The 17746-nt window shown below is 40.4% G+C and overlaps 1 protein-coding gene across 1 annotated transcript; it reads right to left on the bottom strand.

Moving 5' to 3' along the window:
• Positions 1–7440: 7440 nt before the first annotated feature.
• On the bottom strand, positions 7441–16760 carry LOC134344950 (exosome complex component RRP40-like). The gene is made up of 4 exons (XM_063045083.1): positions 16479–16760; positions 10811–10960; positions 8419–8570; positions 7441–8336 (listed from the first exon to the last, which is right to left on the bottom strand). The coding sequence occupies exons 1-4, from the start codon at positions 16680–16682 to the stop codon at positions 8129–8131; spliced, it is 714 nt and encodes a 237-aa protein (XP_062901153.1). The 5' UTR covers positions 16683–16760; the 3' UTR covers positions 7441–8128.
• Between the last annotated feature and the right edge of the window lie 986 nt (positions 16761–17746).

The following is a 17746-nucleotide window of genomic DNA, read 5'->3' as shown; positions in this document are numbered from 1 at the left end:
GATCCAATAAATTATAATGGAATCCAAGGTGGAAATGAAAAGTGAATGAATTTCAAGTGCAAATTATGTAATAATTTGAGTTTAGTCACACATGGAACCACAACTCCTTCTTATAAGGAAATCTTTGTAACATAAATTTTTGGTAGAATAACTGATTTATTTTATTACATATAATAGAATTTACTCTGCAGTTAGAGAGGGAGAAGCTTAAATGCAGATATATCAGTATGACAGTAGACTAAAGACAACCGAGGCATGAGAGAACAGCTGGCCAAAGTGGATTGGAAAGGACACTAGCAAGTTTCATAACAGACCAGAAATGACTGGAGTTTCTGGGTTGAATTTGGAAGGTGCCAGATAAATATATCCCAAAGAAATATTGTAAAGGAAGGATGAAGCAACCATGGATGACAAGGGAAGCTAAATAGCATAAAGACAAAAGAGAGAGGATACAATATAGCAAACAATAGTGGGAAGATTTTTAAAACCAACAGAAGTTAAAAAAAGTCAAAGCTAAGCTAGCCGATAATAAAAAAGGGGATACCAAAAGTTTTTTTAAAACCAGATATATAGAGAGTAAATGAGAGGTGAGAGTGGATATTGGACCGCTGGAAAATGACTCTGGAGATGCAGTAATTGGAGACAAAGGAAAGGCAGACATAGCATATATTTTCCATCAGTCTTCACTGTGAAGTCATCAGCAGTATGCCAGAAACGCAGGAGTTTAGGGACTGCAGAGGGAAGAAGAGAATGAGAGGCAGGGCAGAATTGATTATAGTTACTATGACTAAGTGGAAGGTGTTTAGGAAGCTGAAGGATCTCAAGGTAGTTCAGTAACCTGGGCCAGATGGGCTACACCTAACATTCTGAAAGAGGAAGCTGAAGAGATTATGAAGGTATTAGTAGTGATCTTACAAGAATCACTAGATTCTGGAATGGTTTCAGAGGACGGGAAAATTGCATATGTCACACCACTCTTTAGAAGGGACAGGGGCAAAAGACAAACAATAGGCCAGTTAGCCTGACTTCAGTGGTTGAGAAGATGTTAATGGGTCCATTTTTAAGGATGACGTTTATGGGTATTTGGAGGCACAAGATAATACAGGCCAAAGGCAATTTGGTTTCTATTGTGTATTTAATACTTGAGTAATATTGTAAATATACTGTTTGATTAAGCATTCTTTATTGTTTACATAATTCTTTATGTGTTTATATGTTAAAATACATGAATGGCATACATCAAAACCAGTGGCAACGAGGATTCAAATGAACCCCAAACAACTACCAACCTGTTGAAGTGCAGCAAAAAGTTTTTTTTTTTAAAAAGGCAAAAGATAGATGAAATTCACAGCTTCACAAACAGTGAATACTAGATAATAATAAATTTTAAAAAGCAGAAATGTCTGGCTATATGATATAAACATGTTCCATTGCATAAGAGTTAACTGGATGATGTATACTGAGTGAATTGAACAGTAATTTAAAGCAAATGGAATAGCCAGTGAAAAGCAAGTACTAATGTTGATACTTGCACTGGGTGGAAAAGCATACAGTTTGCTGATAAGTTTAACTGCTCCAACCAAACCAGACAAAATGAGCTTTGCTGACATTGGAAAAGAAACGCAGAAACATTTTGAACTGAAAGCAATGTTGATTAAAGAAAGCTTTAGGTATCTTAAACAGAATCAAAAGGGAGGGAAGTCCATTTCAGCATTTGTGGCTGAAATAACGAAGTTCACTGAGCATTCTAAGTTCAGTGGTGGGCTTAATGATGCACTAAGTGTTTGTTTTGTCTGTGGAATCTTATAAGCATTCAAAAATGGCTTCTAACTGAACTACAACTCACATTAAAGAGCAGTTGAAATCACCATATCAATGGAAACTTTAGAAAGATACAATCGAGTTGCAGTCCAGAACAAAAGTGAATATGAACAAAATAGCAACACTCAAGCAGAAACAGGGCTGGTTGAAAAAATTGTGTTACCAATGTGGCAGGGGCTCACATACACCGGACCAATGTAGATTTAAAGGCAAAACTTGGAGAAAATGCAACTAAGGACATATACAAAAGGTATGTCAGGCAAACAAATAAATGGACTGAACAGGGAAGAGAAAAAGGCAGACAGTCAAGCTGCAGTTTCAAAAAGAGCACTAATCTGCATGCTGTTGATGAAAAAAAAATCTGATAATGATGAGTGACACAGGACTGAGTACTTTTCAGATTTACAATGTGAAAATGAACAAGAGACAAGCAACTTGGCTTACACCAGAAGTGAACAGTTAATTAAAATGGAATTGGGCACTAACTTGGCGGTTTCAGTCATTCCACAAAATGAGTTTGAATGGTATTTCAAAGATACTGAACTGATGCCTGCAGATATTCAACTACGAATTTATGCTGGTAAAAAGATAACTCCTGTGGGAATGTCATTCATAACAGTGAAATACAACAACCAACAAGCCACATTGGGCTCGTATGTGGTAAAAAGAGGAGGGCCAACACTGTGGGGACACGATTGACGATGACAACTGAAACAAAATAAGAAAAGTACTGGATGATGGCACAGCAGTGTTCAAGGACAGCACTGGAAAACTCAAAAATATCAAGGGTAAAATAGTGTTAAAAGAAAATACCACACCGAAGTTTTACAAAGCTCATCTGATTCCTTATATCATCTGTGATAAAATAGCCAGTGGCTAGATAGCATGGAAGCAGAAAGAATTCTTTCCAAGTTTGACCGGAGCCCTTGGGTAACGCTACTTGTCCCAGTAGCCAAGAAGAATGAATCTATCAGGATCTCTGGTAATTTTAGGTCACCATCAACCCAGTGCCTAAAGTAGATCAATACCCTCTGCCCAGGATAGAGGACATCTTTGCAAACCTTTCTAGTGGAAAACACTTCAGCAAAGTAGATTTAGCTGAGGTCTACCAACAGACGGAAATAGAAAAATCCAAAGTGTTTCGAACCATAAACACACAAAGGGCTTCATCACTATAATAGTCTTATTTTTGGAGTAGCATCTTCACCTGTACTCTGACAGAAAGTCATGGACCAGATGCTGGAAGGCCGCCCAGGCACTTCCAGCATTCATCAGCATTACCTGGATGACATCATTGTTACCAGTGAGGATGACGCGGTACATCTCCAAAATCTCAACAGTGTTAAAAAGATTAGATTATGGGCTCACAGCATGATACAAGTGTGAATTCTTTAAACCAAGCATCACTTACTGTAGTCACAGCATTCACACAAGTATTACACAAGTGTACTGAGAAAATCCAAGCAATGCTGGATGCCCCAAGGCCAAGCCAAAGGACATGTCACCATGCGATTCTTTTTTAGGATTTGTCAATTATTATAACATGTTCCTGCTCCATCCCTTGAACTCATTACTATAGATCAGGAAGAAATGGCAATGGACAAAGCAGTTGAGGAGGCTTTCCAAAAGAAAGGAACTGGTGACATTCGACACTGTACTCACAAATTATGATCCACATTATCCAGTGAAGCTTGTCTGTGACACCTTGCCATGTAAGTGCAGTCAAGCAACATTTTAAGGAGTGATGGAAATGAATACCTACAGCCTTTGCATCACGCTTCCTTACCACTGCAGAGAAAGATTATGCATAGATTGACAGAGAAACCTCAAATTTGGTTTGGATGTAAAACACTTCAACCAGTACTTGTATGGGAGCGATTTTATCCTTGTTATTGATTATCTAGTGTTCATTTTCAATCCACAGAAGGGTGTTCCACTAACAGCAGCAGTAGGAATGCAGACATGGGCTCTGCTTTGCAGAGGACACAATTACAAGTTGAATTCAAGAGGACAACTAAACATGGAAATTCTGTTGGTCCCCTTTACACTTGGAAAAGGAAATACCTGAAAAATTTACAACAGGGGAAACTCCTCTTAGCATATTCTCCTTAATGCAAATCAAGTCTCCCTATTATGGCAGAAATAATCAAAGGGGAACATAAAAGACCCTACACTCTCAGGTCTACATGGCAATCCAAAACGGCTGGAATGGACAGCAGTAATTCCAGGTTCCCATTTGTCTCAGTGCCAGGATAAACATGACCTTGATGGAGGTTGCCGTATGTGGGGATTGAGTTCTTGTATCATCCTAGCTGAGAGCTAAAGTGTTGCAGGAGCTACATGTATGCCAGTCATCTGGGCATGGTCAAAATGAAAGAACTGGCTTGAAAGCTTTGTCTGGTGGCCTGCGATAGATCAGCAGATCAAATGCTTGCCATGCATGTTCAGCTGCCAAGAGTAGTGCCTCTCCATCACTGGGATTGGCCTGCATTACTCTGCCAGAGGATTCATGCAGCAAATTTCTTGGGCACAAAATTCTTGGTAGTAGAGGATCAGCTACATTGGCCAGAAATGTTCCCAACAGCCTCGCACACTGTTCTTTTCTTCTCAGCCTCTTCTCAAGGACTGGTGCTCTAAAACACTTAGTGACACTTTGTTGCGGAACAGTTTCAGTCATTCCTGAAAATGAATGGAGTAAGACATTACATCAGCACTGTACCCTGTAGCTACAAATTGCTTGGTGGAAAGGTTTGTCCAGTCTAAAGAATGCACTGAAGAATGTCAGCAGAACACACTACACTGACACTAATCAGAAGCTCGTAAATTTTCTCCTTGCATATCGCAATGCAGCACTTTCCACAACTAACTCACCAGCTATGCTGTTTCTGTGTCGTCGACTGCACTTGTGACTGGATCTCCTCAAACCCAATCTAGAAGGAGTATGCAAGACAAACAGCCGAAACAAACTGTGGGCTTCTCAGTCAAGGAGATTCAATGTTTCACTCCTGAACAAACAGTCCTGGTAAGGGACTACAGAAATGATCAGATATGGGTATCTGGTAAGATTAAGGACAGAATTGGACCACTCTACTACACAGTGGAGATGGCATTTGATGTCATCTGTAGACAAGACAATCAGCTGAGGAGAGTGAAATCAATTGTTCAGAACAGAAAGGTGTCCAGAGCTGTCAGCACCACTTCCTGAGGTCCCAGAGTCAACTCCTACAACCACCATGGAGGACCCAAAACCCGAGATAGTTTCACAACTACAATCCCCTTCTGCTAAGCAGTGTGATCTCCTTGTGAGGAAAGACATTATCCCACAAGCCCCAAGAAATCCCCCACATAGATTAAATCTGTAGGCCAAAATGGGATAATTAAAAAATTTACTATGCAGTGGATGTCTATATAGTAGTTGTATTACGTATATTTTGTCTTTGCACACAACTTAAGATGCATTCTACATTGAGGTAGGGTCTATAGCTAAGCAGGGAGGAGTATTGTGTATTTAACAGTTCTGTATTATTTGCATAATATTGTAAACAATGTTCTCTTGAGCATTCTTTGTTGTTTACACAATTCATTACAGGTTATATGTAGAAGTACATCGTCAGAACTCGAATGTGCACCTCACTAAAGAAAGAAACAGATTTCACTGCATCTCCCAGCTCTGTTTTCCTTTTTATTAGTTTTATGTTTCAGAGTTATAAAACAGAAGTTTCCTTAAGGCAGGGGCTCCCAGACTGGGGTCCATGGACCCCTCAGTTAATGGTATGGGTCCATGGCACAAAAGAGGTTGGGAAACCCTGCCTTAAGGGGAAATCTTGTCTGACAAATCTGCTGGAATTTTTTGAGGAAATAACAGGCAGGATAAAGAAAGCAGAGTCAGCGGATGTCAGTTTACTTAGATTTTCAGAAGGCCTTTGACAAGGTGCTGACAATAGTCTGCTAAACAAAATTAGAGCCTCTGCTATTACAGGAAAGATACAAGCATGGATAGAAGATTGGCTGACTGACAGGAGGCAAAGAGCAGGCCAGAAAGGGGGTCTTTTCTTGCTGGCGACAAGTGGTGGTCCGCAGGGGTTGGTGCTGGGACCATTTAATTTCACATTATACAGCATGTCAATGATTTGGATGACGAAATTGAAGGCTTTGAGGTCAAGTTTGAAGTTTGCAGACAATAAAAAGATAGGTAAAGGGGCAGGTAGTGTTGAGGAAGCAAGGAGTCTGCAGGACTTAGTTTGGATGAATGGGCAAAGATGTGGCAGATTAATATACTGTAGGGTGTGTATGGTAGAAAGAATAAAAGTGGAGACTTTTTAAAATGGGGAGAAAATTCAGAAATCAGAGGTGCTAAGGGAGTGCTTGAGAGTCCTCCTGCAGGATTCCTTAAAGGTTAACTTGCAGGTGGTAAGGAAGGCAAGTACAGTGTTACCATTCATTTTGAGAGGACTAGAATTTAAAAGCAAGGATATAATCCAGAGGCTTTATAAGACACTGGCCAGACTGCACTTGCAGAGTATTGAGAGCACTTTTGGGCCCCTTATCTAAGAAAAAATGTGCTGGCATTGGAGAGGGTCCAGAGGTGGTTTACGAGAATGATCCCGCGAACGACAGTACAAGGAGAATGTGATGGCTCTGAACCTGTAGGCTCTGGAGTTGAGAAGAATGGGGGGGGGGGGGTGGAAATCTCATTACTACCTATCCGATATTTCACGGTCTTGATAGAATTGGCACAAAAAGGACATTTCCTATAGTGGGGGGTGTTTAGGAACCCCTTGCACAGCTATAGAATAGAAACGAGGAGGTAGTGAATTTGTGGAACTCATTGCCACAGACAACGATGAGGCCAAGACATTGGTTGTATTTAAAGGAGGAGTTGACAGATTCTTGATTAGTAAAGGGGTAAAGGTTACAGGGGGAAGGCAGGAGTATGGCATTGAGAGATAATAAATCAGCCGTGATGAATGGAGAAGACTCCATGGGCTAAATGGTCTAATTCTGCTGTACGATGGTCTTCTCTAGCAATACAGTGACAATCACAGTAACAACTTTACATATATAGACTCCCAGAATTCTAGCTCTCCCAATCATTGAACTGAGATTATCCTTGGTTTCTTTAATATCCACATGGATATTCTATACATTTAGCTTTTTGGAAAGAAATATATATTTTCTTTAAAGTATGCACTAGACATTACACGTGCAATGAAAAAGGGAAAGCAGACAAAGTAAGAGCTATTAACATTAAGCAGAATTGCTTAACAATGACCATGTGCTGTGCCATTTGGAGACTCTCTGATCTACAAGCTGTTTCCAGGGTTACACACCAAGACAGGTATCAGGGTGCTACAGGATGATCATCAACTTGGTGAAAAACAATTTTGGTTTGCCTGAAACTTCCTGGTCTTCTAGCACAGATGCTTTTACAGGAATACTACCAATTAGCATCTTGAGGCTGCATGAAGTACATGTTGAGGAATGAACTGAAGCTTAGTTAAAGCACCCTGGGGAAGGACCATAATTTTGAGTCCTTTTGCTATTAGACATGGAGAGGCAGAGTGAGGAGGGGAAATATATGAAACACTGGAAGAGTGTATCACTCCAGCGGGCCACGGTGTTGTTTTATTATAAGTGTTAACACCACTCAGTGCATTGATTACAAGATACTAAGAAAAAAACCTTTTACATTGTTTTTCTTACTGTACAAATATTTTGTGATAAAAAGTTATTTGAAACAAAAGTGAAGATTAATATCCAAATGCACTGATTAAGATTCAATATAGTTTACCAAAATATGTGAAATCTACATGTGAAAAACCAAAGCATTTACTTGCATTTAAAATACCTTTCACAAAGCGTTACTTAAACTGCACTGCACAAATAAAACTCTTACATTCAGAACTATAGCATTTTTATTCTATAATCTGTCAACTTCCCAAATGCTATAGAATTGATTAGTACAATGAAAACAGGAAAATCACAACTTAATTCTGAACATTCAAAAAGTGAAACCATACCTTTGCCGCATTTTAAAATGAAAAACTCATTATTGTACGACATCAAGATTCTTCGGTAAATTTCACAAGTTAAATCTTCAAGAAGCTTGTCTAGTTGGCATTAATTTTATCACCGTAGTACAGCTGTCGATCCACTATGTTGTTGTCAGATCAGTTATTGTGATAACTGGTTGAGAATTCAAGTACAATGCAGAAATAAGTCAGATTTGACCATCAACAAATGGAGTAATTAAAATATTCAGGCAGGGTCAATATACAAATGCTTTATTTGATCAGTAATGACAGATTTATGGCACATTCTCAGACAATTTTTTGAAGGTTTGTTTTCTTTGCTCTGAGGTCATGTTTTCACAGCTTTCTAGTATATTGGCTACAAGTAAAGTATGCTTAAGTGTTCTGGCTTTTACCCATATCCGTCCATTCATTCCAATGACTATCTCAAAAGGGTACAATTCTCCAAGGTTCTTGATGACTTCACAGTTTGGAGAAAGTAGCCTGAAATCAATAATTAAACAAAATATAAATCAGACAACTGTGACAGTGAAGTGCTCAGAATATTCACAACTTAGTAACTTACTTGCGTGCAACACTCAGTGAAACTTTAAATAATAATCCATCAGGACCAATCACTCCCATTCCATTGGATCGTCCACAGCTATCAATGCAAACCAGTTCCGGTTCCATATCTTTATTGGCCACAACAAACTGCGCAAAGATAAGATCTCCTACCTACAGAGGTGAAGTCAGAAGAGTAATAGTGAATCAGAAAGTTACAAATTCCCAGTCATTAATTTGTGCAATATAATATCAATAATAATTTTTTGTTGGAATTGGGTTACCATCACCGAGGCACAAAGAAAACTGTCTTGCATCCTATTCATACAGATCATTACACAGTGCATTATAGTACAAAGTGTAACAAAAACAGGATGCAGAATTAAAGTGTAAAAGCTACCAAGAAAGTGCAGTGCAGGTATACAATTTAAGTGTAATAACATAAAGTAGAATGAGTCGAGAATCCATCTATTGTACTAGGGAACCATTCAATTGTATTCTAACAGCAGGATGGAAGCTGTCCTTGAGCCTGTTGGTACGTGCTTCCAAGTTGCATTTTCTGCTTGTTGGGACTGGGGAGAAGACTGAATGTTCAGGGTGGGTTGGATCTTTGATTTTGATGGCTGCTTTACTGAGGCAGCAAGAACGATGGAGTCCATGGATATGCTGAACTGTATCCTCAAGTCTCTGTAATTTCCTCTGGCGGGCAGAGCAGTTGACATAACAAACCATGCTTTATAATGTGCATCATTCACCGAAAGCGAACCTACTTTGACTTATACAGGTCAACCAGCCTCAGTATTTCCTACTGAATGTGTGATCCTTTGGCTGAGTCTTGGGCTGTTGTTTACAAGAAGGCATTCAAAGCAGTCTATGTTATTGCTCTTTAAAAAACCAACGGGGTCTTGACTGTGTAGCGGAAGATCATGGGGCGAGTTGGAGATGGTTCCTTGCGGACGTTATGCGCCAGTTTTAAAGAACGAGCAGGGCCTGTGAGGCTTGTCAGTTGAGTGGCTGCAGAAGAGTCTTAAGAAGAAAGGTGAGCAGCCAGAGATTGTTTTGCACTTGGGCACTAGTGAGATAGATAGAAAGGGGGAAAAGGTCCTATACAGTGAACATAGGGAGCTGAGGAAGAGGCTGAGGAGCAGGACTTCCAAGGTACCCCCCCCCCCCCCAATCACTCCCAGTACCAGATGCTACTCAAGGCAGGAATAGAATGATAGTACAGATGAATGAATGGCTGAGGAAGCAAAGCAAGAAGCAGGGTTTCAGATTTCTGGATCATTAGGGTCTCTTCTGAGAAAGGACAACCTGCACAAAAAGGACAGGTTAAACTTGAGCCAAAGGGAACCAATACCCTTGCAGGCAGGTTTCTAAGATCTGTTAGGGAGGGTATAAACTATGTTGGAAGGGAGATGGGAACTGGAGTGATAAGGCTGAGGCAGTTGGTATACAAGTTGATGCAGTGAGACTGAGGAAGGACAGGCAGATAATAAGGCAAAATTACAGTCAATGGGATGTGTTGCAGTGTAACATGGATGCAGAAATCAGAAAGTGTGAACAATACAGGACTGAAAATGTTATACTTGAATACAAAAAAAGGTAGATGATCTCGTAGCACAGTTAGATTGGCAGTCCTGGCTGTAAGGGTTTGATAGGTTCTTGGTTAGTCAGGGCATCAAAGGTTAAGGGAAGGCAGGAGAATGGGGTTAAAAGGGATAATGAATCAGCCATGATGGAATGCCGGATCAGACTTGATGGGCTGAGTGGTATATGTAAAATTTATCTATTTATAAAATTTAACAATATAGTGCAGAGTAGGCCCTTCCATTCCTTCGAGCCATGCCGACCCAGCAAACCTGATTAACTCTAGCCTAATCATGGAACAATTTACAACGACCAATTAACCAACCCAGTACATCTTTTGATTGTGGGAGGAAACTGGAGCACCCAGAGAAACTATGCATTCCACGGGGAAGTCGTACAGACTCTCATAGAATGGCACTGGAATTGAACTCCATGCTCCAGAAGGCCTGAGCTGTAATAGCTATGTTACTGTGGTGCCTCTATTCTGCTCCTCTGTCTTAAGGGCTGTGTGTTGAGTAGCCACAGTGACAGAATTTTTGCATCGTAGAAGGTCTTCCAAAAATTGTTCATTTCCACTACTCAGGCTTACACTGCTGATGTTGCGTCATCTATACAAGCTGACAAAGTAGTGGGAGTATTTTGCATTAAACTTAAAGCATTACTATAGAAATTTGATTTTTATTAATGATTACAATTTGTGAAGGCTAGATAATTATTAAATACAGCTCATGTTCATCATTAGTCTAGTTCTCAAGATATCTGCAGTAAAAATCTTAAGACTTATTCAATCTGGACTGTCTTGAAAGGACAAGTAAAGCAATACTTACTTGTACATTTGGTCGGTTTCGTTTTGTAGCTCCTTCAAATGCTAAATAAGATAATGAGGCTTGCTCACTTCCCCCAACATCAACTTTAAATATATCACCAGATTTTGTGGTCACAATTCCTATTACATATTCACCTTTAGTAGGTACATACTGGTTAGGAGGAGAAGAAGAAGAAAACAATAATTCATATCTTTTTCAAGAGGAATGTGTTCTGTAAACATTTGTAAATTTCAAACATAAATTATACACCATCAAGATCAAACATTATTTTTGTATATCCAGGAACAAAAGTCCTTTTCTGTAAAATTGCGATTAAAAATGAGTATCAATATCTCTTGGAATCTGTGCTTAGACAGTAGAAAGTTCTGCTTGAACAGCTGCAGAACCTGTGCTTCACAGCTCGACATACGCACACACAAGTATGCACTTGTGCAATGTAAAGCCTACTTGCAGCAGCATCACAGTCATATGGCATCACACAAGCAGTATTCACATGAAAAACTAAACAATTTTTACAAGAAAGAACAATTGTACAAAAAGTACATAAGAATACTCATAACAGAAAACAATGATTTGGCAGATTCCTCTTTTATGCTGATAAATCAGGTGGTTTGAGCTGACTAAACTTTAGTACCATATCTGTTCTTTAGGTCCTCAATTTTGGACATGAGCAAAGTTGCTGAATTTTTCAACAGCTTCACTACAGGACATACATTATAATGAATGTTAAAAAGCCAATTAAATATTAAAAAGTCTAGGGTGGTAAGGAGTTGTGGGGGAGATGTTTGGTAGCAGACTAAGATCAATTCCTTTGTTTTTCATTATTACTTCAGATATGCTTTCAACAAGGCTCATTGGAGACAAGGGTAAAAGCCAACATTCACCCCTTATCCCAGAGACAAGAAGCTGAAGGCACATGCACAGATGAATTAGCAAGTTGATAGCAGTACATGAAGTGCCTGCAAAGTCATAATTTTTCAGTAATTGGAGGAAGGTTGTCAGATGGAGTATGTAGGAAAATGAAATATTCATTCCTTTGAAAGGAAGAATGAAAGGGAAATTATTTAAATTGTGAGAAGCAAAAGACTTTTAATACAAGAGGATTTGTGGTGTCCAGTGCAGGAATCTCAAAGCAAGGTATGCAAGTACATTAAATAATTTCAGAGACATATGGATATTGGCAAGGAGTATTACAAGGAATATAAGAATATTGGTAAGGAGTATTACAAGGAATATAAGAATTTATGTAACTTTACTTGGTGGTCTTGCAGCACATTCTGATTTTGTCACTTAGAAAAAGGTGCTGAATCAGAGAGACATTAGAAGCCCCTGTCCTTTGCTTCACAGGATCCTGGTTAATCTGATCACCTGGCTGTACTTCTTACTCTGAGTATAGGCAGAGAATGAAGACTGAGGACCAAGAAAGCATGGACAAGGAAAGCACAGGAGCACTTACAGGACTGCTTTGAATCAGTGGACTGGACTGTATACATCTTCGAACCTGGATGAGTATGTTGCAGTCTTTACCGACTTCATTAAAACCTGTGTGGATGAGTGTCTGCCTACAAAGACTTACTGTACATTCCCAAACCAAAAGCCATGGATGAACCAAGGAGGTACGTCGTCTGCTGAAGGCTAGATCTGTGGCATTCAAGTCTGGCAACCCAGGCCTGTACCAGAAAACCAGGTATGATTGACTGAGGGTTATATCAAGGGTGAAGACACAATTTTGAACGAGGCTGAAGGCAACATCAGATGTACGACAGCTCTGGCAGGTTGCAAGACATTACTTCCTACAAAGCAAAACCCAATAGCATGAATAGCAGCGATGAGTTCATCTGGTAGTGAAGCAATGCCTTCTACGCCCGCTTTGAAAAGGAGAATATAATTACAGCTGTGAAGATCCCTGCTGCACTTGATAACTTTGTGATCTGTCTCAGAGGTCGATGTTAGGCTGTCTTTAAAGAGAGTGAACCCTTGCAAGGCGGAACGTCCCAATGGAGTGCCTGGTAAGGCTCTGAAAACCTGCCAACTAACTGGCAAGGGTATTCAAGGACATTTTCAACCCCTCACTGTTACAGGCAGAAGTTCCCACTTGCTTCAAAAAAGCAACAATTATACCAGTGCCTAAGAAGAATGTGAGCTGCTTAATGACTATTGCTTGGTAGCATTCACATCTACAGTGATGAAAGCTTTGAGAGGTTGGTCATGACTAGACTGAACTCTTGCCTCAGCAAGGACCTGGACCCAGTGCAATTTGCTGCAATAGGTCAATGGCAGATGCAATCTCAGTGGCTCTTCACACGGCTTTAGACCACCTGGACAACACAAACTCTTATATCAGGATGCTGTTCATTGACTATAGCTCAGCATTTAATACCATCATTCCCACAATCCAGATTGAGAAGTTACAGAACCTGGGCCTCTGTACCTCCCCAACTTCCTAACCTGACGACCACAATCTGTGAAGATTGGGGATAACATCTCCTCCTCACTGACGATCAACACTGGTGTACCTCAGGGGTGTGTGCTTAGCCCACTGTTCTACTCTCTATATACCCATGAATGTGAGGCTAGGCATAGTTCAAATACCATTTATAAATTTGCTGATGATACAACCATTGTTAGTAGAATCTCAGATGGTGATGAGAGTGTGTTCCAGAGCGAGATATGCCAACTAGTGGAGTGGTGTCACAGCAACAACCTGGCACTCAATGTTAGTAAGACGAAAGAGCTGATTGTGGACTTCAAGAAGGGTAAGACGAAGGAACACGTACCAATCCTCAGAGGGATCAGAAGTGGAGAGAGTGGACAGTTTCAAGTTTCTGGGTGTCAAGATCTCTGAAGATCTAACCTGGCCCCAACATATCGATGCAGTTATAAAGAAGGCAAGACAGCAACTATACTTCATTAGGAGTTTGAAGAGATTTGGTATGTCAACATATACACTCAAAAACATGTATAGCTGCACCGCGGACAGCATTCTGACAGGCTGCATCACTGTCTGGTATGGGGGGTGGGAGTTACTGCACGGGACCAAAAGAAGCTACAGAGGGTTGTAAATCTAGTCAGCTCCATGTTGGCTACTAGCCTACAAAGTATCCAGGACATCTTCAAGGAGCGGTGTCTGAGGTGCATTATTAAGGACCTCCAGCACCCAGAGCATGCCCTTTTCTCACTGTTACCAGAAGCCCGAAGGCACACACTCAGCGATTCAGGAACAGCTTCTTCCCCTCTGCCATCTGATTCCTAAGGACATTGAACCCTTGAACACTACCTCACTTTTTTAATATATTTCTGCTTTTTTGCATGATTTTTAATGTATTCAATATACCTATACTGTAATTGATTTACTTATTTATTATTTTTTTTCTTCTATATTATGTATTGCATTGAACTACTGCTGTTAAGTTAACAAATTTCACGATACATGCCGGTGTAATAAACCCAATTCTGAATATACTTGCATTGGAGGCAATGAAAAGAAGGTTCACCTGTTTGATTTGTAGATGGAAGGATAGGAATTTGAAGGGAGGTCGAGCATATACTCATTGGAATTTAGAAGAACACTGATGGGAATTGCAGGATGGATTCAAACAGGATATTTCCCCTAGTTTATCGATACAGGGTATAATTATAAGAATAAGGGTCTATTTAATAGTGGTGAGGGTTGTAACTTGTTGGAATTCTCTACCTCAGCTGAGGAGGCAGAGTCATTAAATATATTTATGGGAGAGGTTGATAAACATTTGCACTATCAGGAATTTAAAGGAAGAATGAGGAAAAATTGTGTTGACACCAAGATTAAATTTATTAAATGGCCAAATAAACTCAAAGACTGGATTAAGTAACCTGTAACCATGTTTCTTGTTTTAATGAAAAATTGTGACCAAACTATGAAAACAATACATGCAGGAAACTTGCTCACATTTAATGCATTTCCCCCAACATTCAAAAATTATTTTAAAAATCAATAATGAAGTAGGCAACACACAGAAAATGCTGGAGGAACTCAGCAGGCCAGGCAGCATCTATGAAAAAAAAAGAGTACAGTCGACGTTTGAGACCAAGACAGGACTGGAGAAAAATAAAAGGTGAGGAGTCAGGATTAGAAGGAAGGACAGGAAGAAACACAAGGTGACAGGTGAAACTGGGAGGGGGTGAAGTAAAAGCTGGGAATTTGATTGATGAAAAAGATACAGGGCTGGAGAAGGGGGAATCTAATAGGGGAGAACAGAAGGCCATGGAAGAAAGAAAAAGGGGGAGGAGCACCAGAGGGAGTCAATGGGCAGGCAAGGAAATAAGGTGAGAGAGGGTAAGAGGGATGGGGAATAGAGAAGTGGGGGGGGGGGGAGATACCCGAAGTTCGAGAAGTCAATGATTATGCCCTCGGGTTGAAGAATACCCAGACAGAATACAACTTCCTAGCTCTTTACTTCACCCCTCCCAGTTTCATGTAGCACTTTGTGCTTCTTCCTCCCCTCCCTTCTAACTCATCTTTCTTTTCTTCCTGTATTCTTTTCCATAGATGCTGCCTGGCCTGCCGAGTTCCTCCAGTATTTTGCATGTTGCTTAGATTTCCAGCATCTGCAGAATTTCTCTTGATAATAATGAAGTGGGTTTGAACAGTAATGCAAGGAATAGTAGTGGAAATTAAATTTAATTCTAGCTATCAAAAGGGAGCTGGATAAATACGTGATGTGCAGTGCTACATGGTGTAGGAGTGGGAACAGCTGTATTTCTCTTGATCATTACAAATGACAGGTTGCATAGCAGTGTTGCACCTGTTGCAATATGAATAGGCTAAGTGAAAGGAGAAAGCCATGGCAGATAGAAAACATGTCAGCAGTTTGATCAATTAAAACACATTTTCTGATGAGATTGAAAATGTAGCCAGAGGCCCCAAGTATCTTTGTACAAATAACCAAATGTTACACTTGTACAACAGGAAACTAAGAAGCAAGATGAGTAAAAACATTGAGACAAACTATTAAAATTATAATACACCACATAAGACTGCACTTGACATACTGTATATTGATCTACTTTTTACCCAAGGCAGGATTCATTTGTTGTAGTGTGCTCAACAGAAGTTCGTGAAGATTGATATGCACTTCCCCAACTCAGAAGAATAATCTTACTGGAATTAAAAATAGTCAAAAAGTGCACGGGATACAGAGATGTTGCTTCTTAAGGCTGGGTTGACTAGAACATGTGGAGAGCCTCAGAATAAGGGGTCTGCGACTCAGGGTTGAGATAGTGTCCTTACCCAGAGGACAGAAAACCTTTTTACGCAACAGGGCAATGAAGACTCAGCAAATGAAAGAATTTAAAACAAATCGAACACATGGAGACATATCCAACACTTTTGAATATTTAAGGTATCAATTATGTATACAGAGACGTTAAAAAGCGAAGATTTTCGTACTGACCAGACTTGAGTGACAGGAAAGCTGTCGTTGCCAGGAGACACAGAGACTCGAGCCAAGGGCTGAAACTACCAAATTGGTATAAACACCGGGACAAGCCCGTCCCATCTCATCCTCAGTGCAAGTGAATTAAATTAAATATCTCCTACAACTAATTCCTCACAACCTTGGCCTCGGTTCCCCACCGAAACCACACACACACACACACAACTGGAAGCCGCCTTGGGCCCGTCGCTCACCCGCTTCTGATGCGAATCCACCCAATACATCGAGGGCTCCTTATGTCTTAGAATTCCCGATTTACAAGCAGCCAGACCCAGCACTGAGCCCTGCCGCCGCAGGCCAGGCCCGCACAACACCTTAGCGCTGTGCGCAGCCGGGAAAGTGAGCAGGTCGCCGGCCAACACAACATCCCCTACAGCCTCGGCTGCGCAACGCGCCATGCTTCCCACCGGCTTCCAGTGACCTCAAATCATCGTCACTCGACCGCTCATTCCACGCCTAGCCAATTAGCATCGGGTGGATCGGCTTCGGTGTATGTGACGTCACGGCGTACGGTTCCTACAGTCATGTGATCAGCGCTTGTGGCGTCACGATTGAGTAGCGCGGATGATGAATGAGTGAATTTGAGGAATAACCCTGTGAATTTAGATAATGACCGTCGTTTGTTCTTATTTTGCAGAGGGTTACAAAATAAGAGGCTCTTAAAAAAGTTGCACATTTCACATGTGAGATACTAAACGAGCTTCCGATCCGTTGCTCCTTCTCGGAGGACACTCATAGTCAATTTATAATGAACGTATGTATGTCATCTTGAGATTTAATATCTTGCAGACGTTTTTAGGAAAATAAAGAAATACAATAGAATTTTTGAGAAACTATACATAAAGACTAAAAACAACCAATGTGCAAAAGAAGACAAACTGCAAATAAAAATACCGAGAATATGAGTTGTGAAGTCCTTGAAATTGTAGTTTTTTTTGAGGCGGTGTTCAACGGGTGGGGGTGGGGGTGAGGAGGGCTTTGCCTATGATGAACTGGTCTGTATCCACCACTTTCTGTAGACTTCTGTTCTTGGACATTGGTATCTCCACACCAAGTTGTGATGCAACCAGTTAAGATAGTATCCACTGTGCATCGATAGAAGTTTGTCAAAGTTTTATGTGACATGCTGTAGCTATGGAAACTTATAAAAGAGTGGAAGTGTTGTGCTTTCTTTGTTGTGGTATTTACGAGCTGATCCCAGGACCGATCCTCTGATATGATAATGGCACAGACCCTCTACCCCTGATGCCCTAATGATATCTGGCTCATGGACCTCTGGTTTCTTCCTCCTGTGCTCAATAGTCAGCTGTTTGTTAATGTTGAGTAAAATGTTGTTTTAGCTCCACTGAACCATATTTTCAATCTCCCTTCTGTATGTCAGTTTCTCAGTGTAGGTTTTCGCAAATAAAACGGCGAGGCGTTTTATGCTTAAGAAAAAAAAAGTACAATTCATTTATTGAAC

The sequence above is a fragment of the Mobula hypostoma genome, chromosome 4 (genome assembly GCF_963921235.1).
Source record: "Mobula hypostoma chromosome 4, sMobHyp1.1, whole genome shotgun sequence".
NCBI classification, from domain to species: Eukaryota; Metazoa; Chordata; class Chondrichthyes; order Myliobatiformes; family Myliobatidae; genus Mobula; species Mobula hypostoma.
The sequence above is the reverse complement of the archived record's forward strand: the minus strand, read 5'-3'. Positions and strand labels throughout refer to the sequence as shown.